This window comes from Protopterus annectens, chromosome 7.part0, assembly GCF_019279795.1.
Source record: "Protopterus annectens isolate FY-2018-M chromosome 7.part0, PAN1.0, whole genome shotgun sequence".
In the NCBI taxonomy this organism is placed as follows: domain Eukaryota; kingdom Metazoa; phylum Chordata; order Ceratodontiformes; family Protopteridae; genus Protopterus; species Protopterus annectens.
The window spans coordinates 621,305,321-621,327,230 of NC_056739.1; the positions used below are offsets into that span (position 1 = coordinate 621,305,321).

Below are 21,910 nucleotides of genomic sequence, written 5' to 3' on the forward strand. Positions count from 1 at the left end.
TAGGAGCTGCCTCTGTTCATTAGTAGTACAGGGGGCAGTTCTGTAGTAAAGTAGTGTTTGAAAATGGAAAGGAATGAACTTTATTTTGTTGATGGGAAGTCTAGTCCAGAGCAGCAGGATCTGCTGCAAGTTACACCTGTCCTTCCAAACCATTCTGTTGATGTTTCAAATAGGTTTAGTATTTCTTATGCCTTCTGACATACTGATGTGCATTAAATCCATTAGTAATAGGTCAGAGAATATTTTGTATGCCAGACACAGGTCATCACTTTAGCGGTCTGGAGGATACCAAGTATAGTGACAGGGCTTTTGAGTCAGTCCAAGTAGGATGTGTTGTTTAGGCCTTGTATCCTTTTAGTAAGGCATCTCTGTGTGTGTTCCAATTGTTGCACAGGTCTGGGAAGATACATACGAAAGGGAGAATTATACTCAATGATGGACCTAGAGAGGACTGAGCAAAGGGGGGGCAATGAAATCCCTAGATCTAGACACAATCCCTTTTTTTTTTAAGCTGGGTAATATAGAAGGACTTTCTTACAGCAATACTCCCATGTTAGTCAAAAGTTAGGTCACTGTCCGCATAAGCTCCCAAATCCTGAACAACTGGGTCAATGTCTAAGGGCATACTGTTAATGTGGAAACTCCTTGGGATAGATAATGTCCCAAAGGATACAATAATGCATTTTGTTGTCATTATTTAGCTTTTCTACTATGCCTGAGTGGGGAATTACATCAAAAGCTTTGGCCAGGTCAAGGAATATGGTGTCTACCATTTTGCCTTCATCCATTGCTTTGGCGAGCTTTAAAAAGAATTAACCAGGTTGAGTAAGTGTGACCTGCCATTAATGAATCAAAACTGAGATGGGTCCAGTGTTTGGAGGATCCCTATGCCCTGATTCAATAATTCCATAAGTCTTGCCATGGCTGTGCATATTCGGCTGGTCAGACTTACAGATCTGTAATTGCCTGGGTCTATGGAAAGTCCTCCCTTACGCAGGGAATGACTGTAGCGCTTCTCCATTTGCTTGGTACAAACCTGTATGGAGGTTAAGACTGGATAGTGTTGTTAGGGAAGTGGCTAAATAATGCTTCATGCTATTTAACATGCATCCAGGGACATTGTTAGGACTCATCAATGAGTATTTTAGCTTCTGATAGCATTTTTAGGACTTGGTCTTAGTGATGGCTGGAGGTGAGCCCGTTTCAGGTATATCTTGGGGACAGACAGGAAAGAGGGGTAAAGGTAAATTTATCAGTGTATGTCAAGATGGCCAAGTAGTCTAAGGCACCTGAATGAAGGATTATTCTCCTTCCACAGCTCATGGGCATTCTGGTTTCCACATGGAGGAAGGGGTTCAAATTCCACTTCTGAGGGTGGGAGGTTGGCATAATGGTTAAGGTTTTTATCTTACAGACACAAAGTGCAGTGTTTGATTCCCACATGGGGTAACTGGCTAGGCTTAAAATGGCCCACAAAGGCAGCTAGCCTAGTACTAATCTATGAACCTATCAGCCAGTAGATTCACTACTTCCAATCTCGGTGTAGGTAACATTGTTCACAATCAGCTCAGAGCACTGTTGTGTTGTGCTTTTGAGATTATGAACATAACTTAAAAAAAAAACCTTGGGGCTGTCTCTGGCTTGGTTAGCTATTTTAGCCTCAGACTTCGCTTTGGTGGATGTTATTAAGCTCCTGAGCTGTTTATTTCAATGACAAGGCTCGAACATTCAGAGAATTACTCCTTACTTTTCGTGTAAATTGCCCTACACATGTTCCCATGGGGTATTGGTGCATCTTTGCAGCTATTTACATGCTGGTATAGTGCGGTGGTGTACATTTATGCATATTCAGTGGAGTTAACTGGGTTTTGTGGGGATTTGAAGCCTGCCAATGTATTACTTAGTTGTCGGTCGTTTGTCTTGAAGAAATTTCTATAAGTTCGTTGGGTGGAAGGGATCTCTGGTTTCAGTTTTATTTCAAAGAAGACTGCTTTATGGTCAGACCTAACAAGTCATGAAGGTATATGCAAGAGATGGTGCAAGATGTTCCCATATTAGTAAGAGCAAGATCCAAGATGTTATTCTCTCTAGTGGGTACTCTGACTGATTGTTCCAGGGCATCTGCATTGACAAAGTCCAGGAATCTCTGTGCTTGTGTACTAGTGGTGGTTTAAATTTCCCAGTCTATAGTTGTATCATGTAGATTGCTTAGAAAATGGTATTAGGCGTAATACTGACTGATTCTAGTGCCTGTAGATAGGCATTGTGGCTTTCTTTTGTCACAGACGGAATTCTATAGCTAGCTAATATATCTTACGGGATCTTTCTGAACATGAAGATGCTCTAATGCATCATGCTGTTTTACCATCCTTGATGACAATTTCTTCTGGATGTAGACTGATAAACCTCCATCTTTTTTTCCCTCCTGCACTGTAGCTGATCTAAATGTGTGGAAGGCATTATATGCCTGCGCAGCCCTACATATCAGCTATTTTAAACCAAGTCTCAGTCACTACACAGATGTCAATGTCTTCCAGGGTTAGAAGGGCTTGTAAGGAATGGAGGTTCTTATTCAGGCTCTTTGCACTGATCAGTAACACCTTCATATTTTCCATTGCTTATTTCATTAAGTTGGTAGGTTTATCAAGTTGGCATTACCTAAAAAAGGCACTATGATGGTTGACAATGTCTTTGCCAATAACTTGAAACCCTGGAAGGGACAGATGCAGACCATCCATGGTGAAAGCAGTGTAGTCTGGCAATCATGTCCTCCCAGGGTGACAAATATTTGACTCCCTATGAATGACACCAAAATTTAACCCAATTATTGAAGTCAATTATTTTTTGCTCATATCACAGCTCAGTGCTAGGCTCCATGCCTGTATTGGACTTGTCGCTTCATATAGTCAAGGAAGGTATAGCTCATGTCAATAACAGCAGCATAACTATGACAGAATCACACTGGTACTTGTTATTCAAGGATCTGAGTGCATGCAGGATCTGATGGATCCTGGCATCAGACAATTAACTGTGACTCTTTCCTTGCTCAGCCTGGTAAGAGGCACTTCTGTATGTCTTACAATGGAGTCACCTATAACAAAAATGTTTGGTTGGGTCGATGCCTGCCTTACACACACAGAATTTGTGACTTTGGGACTCTGTGCTATGCAAGGAAGCAGGCTTAACATGTTGAGCACTTTGTGCCTGTGTTGTGTTTTAGAGGTCTTTGAGGTTTATTCAAGTTTATCTTTAGAACCTCAGCATATGATGGATTATGTGTATTGTGATGGCCTTGGAGAGGTGTGATGTGTGGTGTACTGCTGACGATTTTGGTGTCTGAGTTTATTGTGTGTAAGATTTTTTTGCCTTAAGGATATTACATATGTACATCTCTCACAGTGTGTTATGCTGTTTGAGTAATAGATGATCTTCAGACAGCAAGAGACAATACTTACATTAACTCAAGATACCCATCTCAACCAGGCTGCCTACAGAAATTGTAGGGAAGTGCTGGTCCATGGTACTGTCAGGAATGACTCTAGGGGCAGGGGTAACTAACTGCTCAGTGTTCAGTTTTAGAATAATGTTTGGGTGTACTTTCTACTTGGTACTAAAATTTCAAAACAAAACAACTAGCTTGAAAACCACCTCCTACCACCAGCAAGAACCAGTCAATAAAATATACTAAAAATCACTAATCTGATAGAAAAATCGCTGCAAGCGTCAGCACACTCAGTAGTAAGGAAAGAAAAGCCTTTTAGCCTGCTAGTTTAAAGGGAAAGACTTTACAAAATGATACATATGTGCTTATTGTCAACAGCCAGTCAACAGAGAGATGGAGGGAATTATAATGTCAAATTATCCTAAAGGGGCAGGCAACAGATACAGCAGACTCCCTTTTATCTGATCTCGCTGGGACTGGAGCTTAGGCTGGGTACACAAATGGCTGGTTAATCAGAAAATGCATACAAAATAGCATTTATAGGTCATAAATCAGCTGCAATAACATCTGTGTTAAATATGCATTTTTCTAATAAACATGAAGTCTAAAATTCAAATGTCTGTCATTATTTAGCCCAGAGGATCCAGAACTGTTATTCTTCTCTGTTCTTTTTTATTAGGGCTATGGCAGAAATTTGATGGCTGGTTAAAGAAAGGCCAGATACGAATGACTATACTGTACAATGGGTTTCAGAACACAAGTACAAGAGGGTGGATGGGAGAGGAAAATAATTACATCCTTAGCTCTGAGCTGACTGGCCTGGACCTGCTTTATTATAAAGGCAAGTCCTGAACTAGCATGACAAACATTCAGTACATAAGAAAGAAACTAGGGTTTAATACCAACAGTTAGACCACTTAAACAGTAAAATGCAGGCAACTATGATTTTAAAATCAGTTCAAGAAATGTAAGCACTTATCTTTCTCTGTGAAGCAGAACCTTTACAATAATTATTATAATTATATTTGTAAAATTATGCTATTACAATTTATTATAATATAGCAGTTTCTTCACTACCTGACCTAGGGATAGCTTTAGAAACTGCAGGGCCCAATTTGGGACATGTTTGGGGGAACCCTAAGCCACAAAACTTTAATTTCCCAGCCCTATCCTTAATCATCCTAAAGCATCCTTAATGCTTTGCCAAAATAATAAGGCTGCAAAACACGAGTCCAATGGAAAAGCAGTGAAACCAGAGAAAAGAACTGGAAAACTGGAGGTCAAAATTGTTTCCACACCTTCCTTTAATGCAAATAACAAAAGATTTAGTGCTTTCATCCCAGTACAACTGGGTACTTCATCAGAAGATATCTATCAAACTTCAAGTTCTCCTAGGGTATCTGTTCCATTCTCAGGTTCTGTTTATGTTGCAGTGGAGGTTTAGATCTTTGGAATGGATGTCCATATTGTTATAGTTTTTGTGAATATGTAGAAAGTCATACTGGACAGGGTCATTTGAGGTCTTGTAGGCTAGGCAGACATCGCCACTTAGGAGTATGAATGACATGGAGGCGAAAAAAGAAATGCGTTAATATAATCTGTACAACTTAAACAAATCATGCTGTTGATTTTCTTACAGAGGAAACTTTTTTTTTCTCCTCTAGCTGGGGAATTGATGGTCTTGATGAGGAAATTCTGTCTTTTCCAGTTGGAGCACTGATTCTCTTGGTGAGGAAGCCCTAATCCCCACCCCCACCCCGAGTTGAAGCATTGATTCTGTTAGTGTGGAAACCCTGTCATTTCCCCGTTTTTTCCAGTTGGAGCATTAATTTTGTTGGTGAGGAAACTCTGTTTTTTCTGGTTTGAGCACAGACTCTGTTGGTGAGGAAACCATAGGTATTTCCAGTTGGAGCACTGAGTCTCTTGGCAAGGAAGCCCTGTTTTTTTTCCATTTGGAACATTGACTCTGTTGGTGATCAACCATGGGCATTTCCAGTTTGAGCACTGATTCTTTTGGTGAGGAAAAGTACAGTTTTGTACCTACCATAAATGTAGATGTTCGAAGATCCACATTGCTGCAGTCCTTACACTTGGGTAGTCCGCTGTCCTCGGTCGGCCCGAATATCAAAGTATAAGGCTGACGTCGGTCAGGGCGCATTTGACTGACGTCAGGACGTCAGGGTACAAATGCGCATGACCGACGTCATATCCTCAGTCTTTTCTTGCCCCAGATGTCAGAAGATCCTAAAAATAAAGGTCAAAACCAAAAGACAGCAAACAACCAACCAACCACCCTTGCACTAACTATATGTACAATATATACAATATACACAAAATGTACAACCCAACCCACACAACCACCTCTAACTACAGAGGGAAGGAGGGAGGGTAATTGGACTGCAGCAATGTGGATCTTTGAACATCTACATTTATGGTAGGTACAAAACTGTACTATGTTCTTCATCTCACATTGCTGCAGTCCTTACACTTGGGTAGAATCCCAAAGCAGAGGTAAGGGAGGATGGCTAATTACAAGGAAGCAGGAGCTGCCAAAATGCCCTGCAAAACAGCGGTGGCAAAACCAGCCCTGGACTTAGAGTAAAGTGGCAGGTGATAATGCTTAGAGAAAGTATGCACAGAACTCCAAGTAGCTTCCTCCAAAATATCCTTGGTTGCCACCCCTCAAAAGCTGTTGAAGTGGCAGTAGCCCTAGTGGAATGAGGCCTAATCCCAGCTGGAATCTCCTTGCCATGATGGGAATAACAGAAAGCAATGCAAAACCCAATCCACTTAGAAATAGTTTGTTTTGATACAGGCTTGCCCTGAGAACTCAAAGCAAAAGAAACAAACAACTGCTGAGACTGCCTGAAACCTTTAGTTCTGTCCAAATAATAACGCAACTGCCTGTGGACATCTAAAGTGTGCAAAATCTTTTCCCCTTTATTTTGGGATTTGCATAAAAAGTAGGCAAATGAATAGTTTGGTTTAAAGCCACACTAGAAACCACCTTAGGCATAAAGGAAGGATTAGTACGTAAAGATACCCTATCCTTATGGAAAATCAAGAAAGGCTCAACCGCCATAAGGGCCTGTAATTCAGAAACCCTTCTTGCAGAAGTAATGGCCAACAAAAAAGCAGTCTTCCAAGATAAATATTTCAACTCAGCAGTAGCTGCAGGCTCAAAAGGTTGTAGAGTGAGTTTCTCCAACACAAAATTGAGATCCCAAGCAGGAGTAGGAGCTCTTCGTGGGGGTCTTATATTCTTTGCCCCTCTAAGAAATTGCTTGAACAAAGGATGAGAAAACAATGGTGGGATGCAATCATAGTGAGCTGAAATTGCTGCAGCATGAACTTTAATAGAAGAGAAAGACAAACCTTTGTCTAGCAACTCAGTAAGATATTGAAGAGCCACACACAAATTAGGCTCAGAAACACCAAAATCTTTTGCTGCACTCCAAAACAAAAATCTCTTCCATTTGTCTGCGTACACTTTCCTTGTACTAGGCCTCCTAGCTTCCAAAATAACATTTAAAACTTGCTGAGGAAGTGGAGGCCCACTATGGTTCAAAACAGAATATGCCAGGCTGTTAGGTGCAGAGAGTGAAGCTTGACATTTAGCAAATGGCTGTCCTCCTGCGACAACAGGTGTGGAATCAAGGCAAAGGCCATGGAGGCTTCCATCAGACTTCTCAGTAATGGGTACCAGTGTTGTCGAGGCCAATCCGAGCTATTAAAATCATCCTTGGCTTGTCCTGTCTGACCTTCAGAAGTACCTTTAGGAGGAGAGGCAGAGGTGGAAAGGCATACACATGAAGATTGCTCCAATTGAAAGAAAGAGCATCCACTCTCCAAGCTGTGGGATGAAACCTTTTGTGCAAAACCTTGGCAGCTGATGGTTTAGTGGAGAAGCGAACAGATCTATGTCTGGAGTTCCCCATGACACTGTCAATTTCTGAAATACATGAGGATCCAATTTCCACTCGTGGGGATCCATAATTCGTCTGCTCAACACATCTGCTAAGGAGTTCTGTGCTCCTGGCAGAAACCTTGCCTGAAGATTGAGCTGTAAACTGAGAGCAGTCTCCCACAAAATCATTGCTTGCCTGCATAGAGGATAAGAATGTGTTCCCCTTGCTTGTTGATGTACCACATGACAGTTGTGTTGTCTGTTAGAATCAACACCTGCCCTGGAAGAAGTAATTCCTTGAAAGCAAGTAATGCAAACTGGACTGCTAACATCTCCTTCAAGTTGATATGTAGATGTTGTAGTCTGACAGGCCACTTGTTTTGTATCCACTTTCCATTTAGATGAGCTCCCCAAGCTTTGTCTGAGGCATCTGTCGTTAAAATTTGACTCGCCTCTGGCCGGGTCACAGAGAGTCCCTTGTTTAGGTGACATTCCTGAGCCCACCACAAAAATTCCTTTTGAATGCAAGGTATTATTTGAATGACAGTGTCCAGATCCTGGCAGTGCTGTGTCCATACATTTTTGAGATACCATTGTAGCTTCCTCATATGCAGTTTGGCATTGGGAAGCACCAGAATACAAGATGCCATGAACCCTAAGGCTTGAAGGACTGTCCTTGCAGTCAGCCCGGACTGATGAGATAGTTGATGGAAGTAAAGGGATAGACTCTTTTGTTTGTCCGGGGTTAAAAGGCCATCTGGGATGCTGTATTCAGTCTCACACCCAGAAAGCACATGTCTAGAGAGGGTACTAGACTGGACTTTATTTCGTTCACAGAATACCCTAGGCATCTTAGCACTGCTATCACATATTCCAAATGATGAAGAAGCTCTTCTCTTCCTTGAGCCAGAATTAGGCAGTCGTCCAAATAAGGATAGATCTGTATTCCTTTTAGTCTGAAGAAAGCTATCACTGGAGCCAGAACTTTCGTGAACACTCTGGGCGCAGTAGATAAGCCAAAGGGCAATGCAGAGAACTGATAGTGAGAAGTCCCAGCTCGAAAACGCAGATACTTTCTGCAACTTAGTCTGATAGGAACATGAAGGTAAGCCTCCTTGAGATCCAAAGTTACCATCCAATGATCTTTGCCCAGCAGAGGTAAAAGCTGCTGCAACGTCAACAATTTGAACTTGGGAATGTCCAGATAAGTGTTGAGGATAGATAAATCCAAAATTGGTCTCCACGTGTTCCCCTTCTTTGGTACTAGGAACAGGCGAGAATAAAATCCTAGGCCCACGTCTGGCAGAGGGACCGGCTGTATGGCCCCTAGTCGGAGCAACAGAGAAACCTGTTTGTGAGCCTCTATTCTTTGTTGAGGAGGAACGTCTGGCATGCCTTTGAAAGGAGGCAAGGTATGGAAATAAAACCTGTAGCCGTGGTGTATGATATCCAATACCCATCTGTCCTGGGTAATTAAACTCCAATTTTCTTTGAAAAGTGCCAACCTTCCTCCCAAAGGTGCTGCCAGACGAGCAGGCTCTGGCAGCTGAAAAGGTAGGTCATTGAGTCTGCTTACGAAAGGACTGACCCCTGCCCTCGCCCGAAGCCTGTGCAGGAAAACTCCCTGTTCTAGGCCTGAAAGAGCCCTGAGCTCTGCCCTTACCACGTCTAGATCTACCCCTAGACTGTGAATCATAAGAAGGATACGTCCACCCTTTAGTAGGCCAATTTCTACTAAACTTTGGAGGCTGGACCTGCAAAAAATCCTTAACAGTCTGCATAGACTCAGCCTTGTCTTCCATTTTCTTTAAAACTGTCTCAACAGGAGGACCAAACAACACGTCAGATTGTAAAGGAGCATCTAAAATCCTTGTTTTAACATGTTCAGACAAATTCTGATCCCTCAGCCAGGCGTGCCTGCGAAGAACTGACCCAGTGGCAGCCACCCTAGACGAGGCCTGTACAGCATCAAAACCACATTGCAAAGAATGCTTACCCACCTGTTCAGAAACATGCACTAAATCTTGCAACTCCTTACAATCAATACCTACTGCCAGAGCATCAACCTTAGACTTCAATTGTGAAAGGAGATAATTTTGGTATTTCAACATGTGAAACTGGCAATTCAGAGCCCTCATAGCAAGAGTGGAAGAAGTATAGACTTTCTTACCCCATCTATCCAAGGCCCTAGCCTCCTTGTCTGCAGGAACCAGATTCTTAACAACAGAAGCCTTAACACCTTTAGGCCCCTGGCTAACAGTTTCTGGGTCTGCCCTAGGACTCTTAAAAAGATACTTATGAGCTTCAGGCACCCTGTAATACCTATCCGGCTTAACAGGAGCAGGAGGCAAAGAATCAGGATTAAGAGAAGCTTCTGTAAAAACATCTTCCACTACATCCAAAACAGGAGGTATAGCCAAAGGCCTATGCTGGGGTAACAACAGAAATTCCCTAAGCCTTTTCCTGGAATCAGAGAAGTCCTGACCTTCCCACTTAAAATGCTCCCTCATGGAATGAAGAGTTTCCAAAAAAAAAAAAATCCTCAGGAGGAGTAGCAGAAGGAGTAGAATCATCCACATCAGAATCAGAATAAGGAGAGTACTCCTGCAAGTCTTCAGCCGAAGACTCTGAAACATCTGAAGCCTGCTCAAAACCCCAGCTCAGGCTCCACCCTAGGCCTCTTATCAGGAGGGGGCATAGAACCCCTAATCCAAGTAATCAAATCTTCTGCCATTTTAAGCATATGCTTCTTGGGCACAGTACCTGAAGAGCTAGAGGTACCACCAACTGAAGCTAAGCCTGGCCTGCCCCTGGGGAAAGCCTTTGGAACAGAAACAGAGGGCCTAGCCACCTTAGGAAGGGAGGGAGTATAGTAACATGAGAAGCCCTCAGCCTGACTAGTCTCCTGAGAAGCCACATCTTGTAATAATAAGGTCTCACCCTGGGAACACAAAGAAACCTCCGGTGGAGCCACCGGCTCCACCGACACCTCTAAAGAACCGCTGTCAGACACAGCCGGCACTCCTAGCCTAGGCTTATCTGGCTGGTCCTTGCACTTCTTTGAAGAAGCGGCCGGAGCATCCAACGGCATTTTATAGTTGCACCGCTTCCCAAAGACTAACCTCGCACAATCCAACCTTCTCTTTATAGTGCGTTTATTAAATCTAGCACAAGAGCAACAGCCAACAACGTCGTGCTCAGGCCCTAAGCAAGGAATACACAAAGTATGATAATCTTTATGCGGTATCTGTTTCCCACAAGAAATGCAATTATTAACTTTTTCTGACATCCGGTAAATGACTGAGGCAAGAAAAAACTAAAATATTCCCCAACGGGGTACTTAGCCAACTTTGAACTCGGTCTGAAACTTCTAAATCGAAAAATCTCAGAACGCCAACCGGCACTTGCAACACTGCTTCTGCATCGGACCATGCGGCAAAAAAGACTGAGGATATGGCGCCGGTCATGCGCATTTGTACCCTGACGTCCTGACGTCAGTCAAATGCGCCCTGACCGACGTCAGCCTTATACTTTGATATTCGGGCCGACCGAGGACAGCGGACTACCCAAGTGTAAGGACTGCAGCAATGTGAGATGAAGAACATCTCTGGAGTTTTCCAGTTGCAGCATTGATTCTCTTGGTGAGGAAACCCTGTTTTTTTCCAGTTGGAGCATGTGTTTGGAGAGATGCATTACAAAGGAACTGCTATACTGTACTACGGGCCTAATGAGGGAGATGCAGTGGGGGATAACTTCTTTGAACTTATAATATGCACCTCTAATGATCAGCTGGGAGGTATTGCTTACAGATGGATTAGGGCTAAGTAGAGGGACTTTTTGACAAGAGTAGATATATAGTGGTCAAAGGAGAGTTTGCTGTCAACACAATTAGGCTGAATAAGGGTTTGCATTCAGTTTGATCAGTCTGTTAATTAATACCAGAAAATGAAATGGTACTGAAGGCCTTTGCCAGGTTAAGGTAAGCACTGTGTACCACACTTTGCCTCAGCAACATTTTCAAATAACTCTTCTAAATCTAGTAGGCAGGATCTTCATTTTACAAACTTCAACTGATTTGGTTGCAGGCACTGTAAGGTACCAATATCTTCAGGAGTTCCATACTGATTCATTTAATTACTTTACAAACAAGGCTGATAAGACTTATTGGCCTGCAGTTGCCAGGCTCAGTGGGGTGTTCACCCTTGTGGAGGGGAAGGTAGGCAAGCACAGTTTTTCTCCACACCTCCAGCACAAATGCACTTTCAAGACTGAGAGTGAAGAGATTTAGTAGCGAGTTAGTGACTGTGCTTCATACTGACAAAAAAGCAACCAGGTCCATTGCCCAGAGCCATGGAACTATTGGTCTTGGCTTTGGACAGCACCTTCAGAACCTGATCAGAGGTGATCTGTGGTGTGGGTGTAGACACAATGACATGTACAGAGGAATTTTAGAGGAGACGGGATAAAGTTTGAGTTGAAGTCATGTGCTTGCATATTTGCTATGTTCTCTCTGATCCTGAGGTATACATCTTTCCATCCAAGTCTCAGACATACAATCTACAAACAGAGACCCAATCATAACAGTCTAATGTTTATACTTCAACTTGAAACTACAGGCTGAACCTGAGAGAGACCCACATGGATCAGTGTTTTACCCCACTTAAATAAACGATCCAAGACAACACAAAAATCAGAAAATCAAAAACGCTGTACAAGCATGTACCCACCAGGAAGAAGTACAGAACTAATAAAAACAAGCCACCCTGGTGGAATCACAAAATTAACAGGCTGTATAATAGGAGGAAGAAAATCATGGCAAAAATTAGGAGGTGCAGCACCCAGCAGGATAAAAGCACTCTCATCAAATTAAACAAACTCCTCAAAGGACAAATAAAGTCTAACAAAGCCAAATTTGAGGTAAGTATGGCCTCCCAGACAAAGGACAACCAAAAGTATTCTTTAGCTATGTCTGCAACCACAAAGGAAATAATTATGTGCAGAGCTCATTGTAAATGGAGCCACATATCCTGAGCCAGAAGACATAGCAAACCTCCTGGATGATAAATTCAGCTCCAACTTTTCCTCTCTGTTCCTCTCAAACTTCTGTCAGGAAATATTAACAAATATAACTTCCACTTCTATCACTAGGGAACAGGTCCTTAATGCTCTCTCTAAGACCAAGAACACTGCATCAATGGGCCCAGACAATACCCCAGGATGCCTTCTAAATAGCATGCAACATGACCTATCAGAGCCTTTGGAATTACTATTTAACTATAGCCTCCAAACAGGTTTCATGCCTCATGAATGGAGAAAGGCAACAGTCATCCCTCTGCACAAAGGTGGGCCATCTACAGACTCTGGAAACTACAGACCGATAAGTCTCACTAGTCTCATATGTAAAGCCATGGAAAGAATCATGGAGATGATCAATAGAGATACAGTAAACCTCCAGGCACTGGACCCAACCCAGTTTGGTTTTGTCAAGGGCAGATCATTCCTACTCAACCTGGAGGACTTCTTTGAGAAAGTCACCAAAGCAATGATGACGGAAAAATTGTTCACACTGCCTACCTTGACCTGTCGAAGGCATTTGGCACAATACCCCAGGCATTGTTGACAAACTCAAGAGGTGAGGTACAAACCCATATGTCACCTGGTGGATAGCCAATTGGGTCAAAGACAGGACCCAGGAAGTTAGAATTGGGGCGTCCACCTGTACAGAGAGGCTAGTCATAAGTAGAGTCCCTCAGGGATCAGTCCTTGGACTGCTCCTTTTTGGCATTTACTTCTCAAAAGTCAAGGCCAGTGTCAGAGGTCTAAGGTTGACTAAATTTGCAGATGATTCCAAATTAGGAACAGTCACTGAATCTCACACTGACACAAATGTTCTCCAGGAGGGGCTGACACAAACAAACAACTGGTGTCAGAGCCATGGACTAAAACTAAATGCCAAGAAATGCATAATAGTATCCTTTGGGAAGTCATCCATCCCTGGTAACTATCATATTGACATCACTCCCTTTAGAGTTGACCCAGTAGTCAGGGACTTAAGAGACACACATAAATAGATAGCAATCTAGCCTTTGACCATCATGTGTCTACAGTGGTGAGGAAATAATTCTATATTGCACAACTTATAAACAAAGGTATGGCTCCACAGAGGTTCCTCACTAAAGAATACAGAGCGCAAGTAAAATGTCCTATGCAGATCACCTCAAGGCCCTATCCCTGTATTTGTCTCCTACAGGATTTTGAGGGAGATCTATGCCTGGCATACAAGACATCGACTCCGCTCTGTTGGACCTCCTGCATATCCACAAAACAAACATCACCAGAATTACCCATTCTAAAGACTTAAACCTTTCCTGTGATATAAACAGGTCCTGCTGGAGAAACAGGCATGCATCCCATAGACTACTGCAATCTATGGAACAGGCTTCCCCCATCCATGTGAAGCAGAGTTCCCCTCTAACCCAATTCAAGTGCAACTTGGACAACTGGATGGGAAACCAGAAATTCATCCCTGATTTGGCACCTGTGTCTCTAATGGACACAGGTAACTGAATATGGTTCGTCTCCCAAACCCTTGCTTACACTTATCAAGGATAATCATAAGTTGTCAGAGATTTGGGATGCATGGCTAGGGTTAAAAAGGCCCTTATGCTTGTTAGCCTAGTAAACACCTATGAAACTATAGGTTCTCTCTCCACATAATACAACCCTCTACCACATTTTATTTCACTGAATCAGCAAGACATAGTCTGGCATTTCCGAACCAGCTAACAAATAAAATGTTTTCAATGCTTCACTGCTCATCTTCTGAAGATTATACATACCTATTTTATTTTGCTTTTCTGTTTAACTGAGCTGGTGACATGGGAACAGTTTTACCCAGCTATGAGGATAATATGCGACATCAACAAAACCTGCTGGAGACACAGGTTGGTCTCCCAGAGGCTGCCCCCTTTCTGGAACAGACTTCCCATACATGTCAAACAGAGTACCTCGCTGACCCTCTTCAAGCGCAACCTTGATGAGTGGATGGGAAACCACAAATGTGTCCCATGGCTGTGCCCCTCATTGACAGAGGCGACAGGTGCTGACTGAGGTTTCTTTTTGGGAACAAACTCTTGGCTAGGCTTGTAAGGGCCCTAAGCCCATTAGCCTAGTAACCTTCTATGATCCTATAAAGTGGGGTGGGGTGGGTAGAATTTTCCAGATTGTCTGATTTTGTCACCAGTGACCATACCTCTCAAGTGTACCTCATTACGAGGAACGTACCTCATTTGGGGTCTTAAAAAGTTCATGTTCTTCGAAGTTCCTCAAAGTTCCACATTGAAAGACTCTGTCACACATTCAGTGTTAGAAATTTTTTTTAAGTGAAATCCATTGTAAATAGAAATGAATCATATTAACTCATTAAAAGATCTTCTTTATAAGTAAAACCAGCATATTTTAATGATCCTATGAAATTCCTAGTTGAAATTGTTAGTAATCCATTAGTATGTGTTCCACATTTTGCCCATTTGTTCCACGTTATGAGGACTAGTGTTCCTCATTTTGGACATGGAAGGTTGATAGCTATGCCAGTGATATGAATGCAGTAGGAAGATGCACCATATTGTGAAAGGCAAGAGACTTGTGCCTGCTGACACCCTTAAAAGGGAGGTATTCAAACAATGTAAATGCCTGCTGCTTGAGAGTACCCTGAAGAATATCTGGTGAAATCACTATTTGCAGACAGGTTTGTTGGTTAATGAATGCAATGAAGTGATGTTAGAACCCCAGGAAAGTCAGTAAGGCAAAACAAATTAACTTATTACCAGTTAATCAGAACTACAGAACTCTGCTAATTAACACCTAGCTTACAAATCTGAAACTAACAGTCCAAACTCAGATTTGTATACATACACACACACAAACACACATATAAAGAGGTAACAATATAAAATACCCCTTTCGCTCACTCCAGATTCTAGGCTTTGCAGAAATGTGATACTACACAATGAAATGCATGAGGCTATTGTCTTTGTCTATTTCCCATTCCCACAAAATTCTACTTAAGACATTCCAGAATATTTGTAGTAGAAACTTTAAAACAATGTTAACATGAAAGCACACATTTCAAAATGCAGAAATAATAATAACAATAATAACTGCAGGCTTTAATTAGGATATTTGAATGTTACCTCTGCAGCAGGAACATAATGCCACCTTTCATTGGGCACGGCTCCATTTGCTAGTATTTCGCTAACTTCTATCTCGTAGGAAGACTTGTTTGCAAGAGTGAAGAAGGGAGTCATTGTAATTATTTTTGTCAGACTAAAACTGCTAATCTTGACTGTAACTCCAACCTGAAGCAAACATAACAATCATTAATTAATTCAAAGTTCCTCAAGACCACATGAGAAGTCACAGACATGTTCAAAAATGTAACTGTTAACACAGTGAAGTCAGTATGGATGAACAGTTTTACTGATATCTAATAATACACATATAATTTCAAGGAAACAGAAGAAAACAAAATATTACTGAATCCATATCATCAGAGTTTTCCAATAACGACCTGCTTGAAAATCACAAGTTTGGTCCAACAATTCAGGACACATGTCACCACAGATTGCACCCCCCCCCCCCAATAAAGTAACACTTGTTACAAGTGTCAGAGACCTCAAACCAGCTATGTTTTACTACAGTGGTTGTGGGAATCATAGTTTTATGCCATGTTAGTTGCAATTTTTTTCTTCAGTAATGTTGCATTCAGTCAAATGACCAAATACTTGTGATACAACACGCAAGTCAGTACAAAATACTCATTATGTAAAGGTAATCCGCATTGTGTAAAGTTAAATACACACAACAGGATCAGCAACTTAAGGGTCTCACAGAAAAATTAAATACAATAAAATGTAAGCAATATCTACAGTATCTACCTTTAATGCTGGATCTTTAAGAAGACATACTGCCTTGTAAGTTCACCAGGTCTTGTACCTCATCACAGAGTTTCACTCAGCCAGTCACATTTTCCAAGGCTACTAGCTGCACTCTCAGACTTGCCCTAATCTATCCCTAAGTAATGCCCCCCAGCAGGAACTCTCTAATCTCACCTTACTACTTACTAAAGTAAGCAGAATACCCAATAACCACTTTAAACAAAATTATCGGGGATGAGGATGGGTCCAGTAACTGCAGCATTTTCTGAAAGTTGAAGTGTTATGGTGACCCTCTCTGAGAGTTCCAAATGGAACAGATGTTATGGGCCAGAGCAGCAGTAGAGCATCGTTTTGATAACAGAGGCCAGAGCAAGACACAGAGCAGGAAATAATATCCAACCTTTTTTTTTATTTTACATTAATCAAAGTAAAACCTCAGGTAATTTTATATTCGTCCTTTTCCTGTACTTGTCAAAAGCCTTCAACGCAGTCTCAAATCAACAACTACTCCACAGACGAAATCATACAAGCTTCACAAGTCCCTTAACTAGCTAGTTTGCCAGCTATCTAAACAACTGCACCCAGTGTGTAAAACAGAACGACTCCCATGCCATATTCCTCCAATTACTACTGGAGACCCTCAAGGCTTCATAGTTTAAATACCTTCATTAATGACATACACAAGAAATCAAAACTCACCACCATAATACAATATGCTGATAACTCAACATGTTAAGTTGTCAAACTCGCCTTCATTCTTGCTGGATGGGTTCGGAGCCGATCCTCGGCTCCGACTCGGCACTTGCTAAGCTTGAGAACTCATTTTACCAGCTCGAGGCAACCCTATATCCCATGATGTAAGGCGTGACTACCCCAGATCTCGTTTGCCGCTTCGCGAAGAGGTCTCCTTTTTTACCAGCTCAGGTAAAGCTTCAATTTATAAAGATTTAGTCAGGGTTTTTTCTCCCTTACCTTATATTTTTCATTTACAGGGTATAGTTTTATACTATAGATAATCTCCTACCCTATATTCCCCTATCTTTTACGTTAGGGTTTATTCCTTCTTCAGGCCTTAAGCCTCCCTCTCAGTTAATTCCTGTCAGGTTGTGTGTTGTCTGTTTTTTGGGGGTTAACTGTGTGATTGTTGTGTGTTTGTGTTTGTTTGGACATCATTATGTCTAAAGAAGTGAAGGTCTCAGGCTTCAAGAAGTGTGACTCGTGCTGTCAGAAAATGTCTCTGACAGACGGTCACACTTCTTGTGTGTACTGCCTGGGGCCTTTACACCTGCAGGACTCCTGTGCCATTTGTCACTCCTTTAGCCAGAGAGTCCTGCAGGAACAAAGAAACAAATTGATTCTTCGTGGCTTGTTAAAGCCAGAGGGTTCTCCGACCAAGGCTGGGTCGGTTAAACCCTCTAAGCCATCGAAAGCCCAGGCTGTAGTGTCTAAGCCTTCAGCTGTGGCTCAGACTCCTTCGGAGTCGAGATCGGCTCCGGCCGGAGCCGATCTTTCCTCTTTGGAAGTTGATGTGTCGGCTCCGTCTGGCTCCGACACACAAATTCCCATTACTTTGTTGGCTCCGGCTGGAGCCGACGTGTTTTTATCCAGCATTGGAGCCGACAAGTCTTCGGCTCCATCTGGAACCGAGGGGTCGTCGGCTCCGATGGCTCCATCCAGGAAGAGATCTCGGTCTCCTTCCCTGGAGTCGATTCATTCGGCTCCGGGATCTCCTCTTTTTTCAGAGCAGAGCCATCGGAGCCGATCTTCAAGATCTTCCAGGCTGTCAGACCACGATTTAGAGAGGGTGGTAAGCAGACTGTTGAAGTCACAGGCACTAGCCCAAATGCTCCATAGCCCATCTCAACAGACGTCTGCTATTTTTCATTCCCCTGAACTTCCTCCTCCGACTCTCCTTCAGAGTTCGGAGCCGGAGCTTCTCAGAACGGTGACCGTGGGTGCGCCGGAGCCGATACTTCCCCTTTCGGCTCCGACGTCTTCGGCTCCGATCTCCTCCATGAGACCTTCTTTGGAGGGATCCGGTCGTCGGGTCTCCCTTGTCGGCTCCGAGGGGGCGAGTGGCATCGGACCCTTGTCCGACCCTGCTCTCCCTCTTGGAGCTTCGGCATTGGTGAGCTCGGCACCGACATTCGGAGCCTTCTCTTTCAGTGGGGCCGGGGATTCCTGTTTCTTCGGAGCGGGATTCTTCTGGCCTCCCTGGGAGAGGAGCCTTCGAAGTGATGAGGAGTGTCCTAGCCCCTGAGCTGGGTCAACGGTCTATTCCTTTAGCTTCTCCATCTTCAGTGCCTGTTGATGTCTCTTGCCAGTCTCTTGCTCCCGGACCCAGAGATCCATCGCCCCAGGTTTCCCCATTGGGAATAACTTCCTCTTCCGAGGTTTCTCCTGATCCTGCAGCAGAACCCCCACGTAAGAGGACGTGTAAGAGGAAGCACACAGACTCCCCTGAGTCTACTACATCAGATACCGACTTAGATGAGTCGGAGGGTTCCCCACGGTCCCCCTCTGAGGATGTCTCCTTTTCAGACATCCTGGAGCTCCTTAAGCAGAGGGGGAACTGGCCTTCCATTGACCCCTCTGAGGATGAGTCGGTATACCTGGAGGCTTTTGGATCTTGACCCTCCACCTCCTGGGTGTCTCCGCCTTTCGACCCACTCATGCAAGTAGTGGCTTGGAAGGCATGGGCAGCTCCGGATTCTGTGGAACCAGTTCCTAGGAGGCCCTCCAAATTTATTACAGCCCCTGCAGACAAACAGTTTCTTTCTAAGGGCGTCCCTGTTGATGCTATGGTGGTGGCGGCGGCCAACAAGAAGGAACTTGCTGATCCTTCTGTGCCTGTCCATCCTCCTAATAAGGATTCTAGGACCATGGATAGGTACGGCAAGCGGATGTTTACTTCAGCGACCTTTGCTAAGCGTTCGCTGAACTACCTTTGTCACTTTACCAGACGTCAGAGAGATATTCTCAAGGAACTAGGTGAAGTGGTTCAGGATCCTTCGGCGACTGGGGCTCAGGAAAAGATTGCCTCACAGCTAGGAATCCTCAATTCTTTGACTAACTCCTCCATGCGGCTCATTTCTTATGCAGCCGATGGGGCGAGTAGGTTCACAGGCACAGGAGTGGCACTTAGGCGTCAGGCCTGGATGCGGCTTTGTAATTTTGCAGACCCTTTTAAGGCGTCCTTCACCAATACCCCCTTTGACGGTTCGGCTTTGTTCGGGCCTCAGGTGAAGGATACATTGACCAGGTGTGAACAAGACGGCAAGACTCTTTCTGCCGTAGGAGTCCATTTCTCCACCCCTTCAAGACCCTATCCAAAGGGTCAGAAGGGAGGGAAAATGTGGTTCTGTAAATCTCAAGGAGTCACGCTGGACACACGTGGTCAGTTTACCCCCAGAGGCAGAGGGGGTAATAATAATAGGCGCCACCCTAGGGGCAGAGGGGGTCCGCAGAATCAGGGTAGCAGGGAGAGACTCCCTGATAAACCCTTCCAGCATCCCTGAGGTGTTGCCCAACTGCCCACCCTTGGAGGCAGTCGGGGGAAGATTGTCGCTGTACCCAATAGCCTGGCGTTTCCCCTCTCAAGACAAATGGGTACAGTCAATCATATCCGAGGGCTACAATATCCCTTTTGAGAGGTATCCCGTTCCTCATCAATCCCTTCCAGACGTCTCACCCGGTCTAAGGGAATTGGCAAAGCAGGAAGTATCAAAGCTCCTAGCAAAAAGAGATGTCCAAATAGTACCAGCAGACCAAGTAGGATCCGGCATCTACTCAAGATTCTTTTTGGTCCCCAAAAGGACGGGAGATTGGAGACCAATTTTAGACCTCAGCAAACTAAACAAGTTTGTCAAGAAGGCAAGGTTCCAGATGGTCACGCTTCAGTCCATTCTACCCTTTTTGGGCAAGGACAACTGGATGTGCTCAATAGACCTTCAGGATGCGTACTATCATATAAAGATTCACAGGCGCTCCAGAAGGTTTCTCCACTTTCGGCTGGGGTCCAGTCATTTTCAATTCAGAGCCCTGCCCTTTGGCCTCACTACAGCTCCCAGAGTGTTCACCAAATGTATGGCAGTGGTTACGGCTCATCTGAGACGTTAAGGATTCCAGGTGTTTCCGTATCTAGATGACTGGCTCCTCTCCGCCACCACCAGGCATCAACTTCTCAAGGCCAGAGACTACACTCTGCAAATCTGAAGACAACTGGGGATTTCAATAAACTTCGAAAAATCTTCTCTGTCGCCTTGCCAATCTATTACCTTTATAGGCGCAGAATTAAACACTGTCAGCATGTCAGCCAGACTCACAAAACAAAGAATTCTGGACATTCAGAGGTATGTTCGGATCATATTACTCAGCAAGAAGATCATAGCCAAATTTGTCCTGAAGGTTCTGGGTCTTATGGCTGCGGCCATTGTTCTACTGCCATTAGCCCGCTTCCACATGCGTCTTCTGCAGTGGATGTTGTTCGCTCAATGGTCATTCCAGCAGCTCCCCATGAGTCACGAGATTTTTGTCACGCAGTCGTGCAAGAGTCATCTAACCTGGTGGATATCCTCTCCTCTACTCCATCAGGGCGTTTGTTCCCCCAGTTCCGGTTGCCACAGTCACTTCGGATGCCTCTCTGATCGGGTGGGGGGGGCATTATCAGGGCAGGATGGTCCATGGGGCTTGGCAACCCATAGAATACCATCTGCACATAAATTTCCTAGAGATGAGAGCAGTGCTTTTAATGTTGCAAGCCCTCAGCGACTTTCTTCCCTTAGGGACTATTGCAGTTCAGACGGACAACATGTCTGTAGTCTGGTATATCAACAAGCAGGGCGGCACCAGGTCCTACCCACTGTGTCGAGAAGCTCTCAGACTTTGGCAATGGGCAATCTCCTCTCATCGGTTTCTGATAGCAGCGCATATCCCCGGGAGATCCAACCTCTTAGCGGACAGACTGAGCAGAGCTATTCTCATGCCACACGAGTGGTCTCTCAAGCAATCGGTAGTGGACGTGATTTTTCAAAAGTGGGGCTTCCCTTCCTGCGACCTTTTTGCTACACCCCAAAACAGCAAATGCCCAGACTTCTTCACCCTCTTTCCTCTACCAGGCCATTCCCCGAGAGACTCTCTAACCCAGGATTGGCCCCAGGGACTTCTGTATGCTTTTCCTCCATTTCCACTGATACCACAAGTTATTCAGAAAGCTACCGTATTGAGAGCCAAGTTGATCCTCATTGCCCCTTACTGGCCTCGACAAGTTTGGTTTCCGTCCCTGCATCGTCATCTTCTGGCCCAGCCTTGGCATCTGGTCTTTTGACCCACCAGTCGGGTCATCCTCACCGGGCCATTCATTCTCTCAACCTCACTGCTTGGTTGCTCCACTTCCTTCCTTAGCCAGGCTTCCTATGATCTCTAACCCCGTTAGGAACATCATAGTAGCTTCTCTTAAGTCTTCCACCAGAAAGATTTATGCTAGTAAGTGGAAACGTTTTTCTTTCTGGGCGAAGTCTAAACACATAGATCCCTTTACTGCTCCACTGCATTCAGTTTTGGACTTCTTAGCAGAGATCTTTCAATTGGGGTCTTCCTCTTCTACAGTTGAAGTCCAATTGGCAG

At 44.0% G+C, this 21,910-nt stretch overlaps 1 protein-coding gene across 1 annotated transcript in view; it reads right to left on the reverse strand.

The window, feature by feature from the left end:
* Window positions 1-21,910, reverse strand: part of VPS13C (vacuolar protein sorting 13 homolog C) — a 6,956,796-nt gene that overhangs the window by 2,031,400 nt on the left and 4,903,486 nt on the right. Inside the window, exon 63 of the mRNA XM_044076309.1 lies at window positions 15,542-15,706. Coding sequence (XP_043932244.1) covers window positions 15,542-15,706 — 165 coding nt within the window. The remainder of the gene's footprint in view (window positions 1-15,541; window positions 15,707-21,910) is intronic.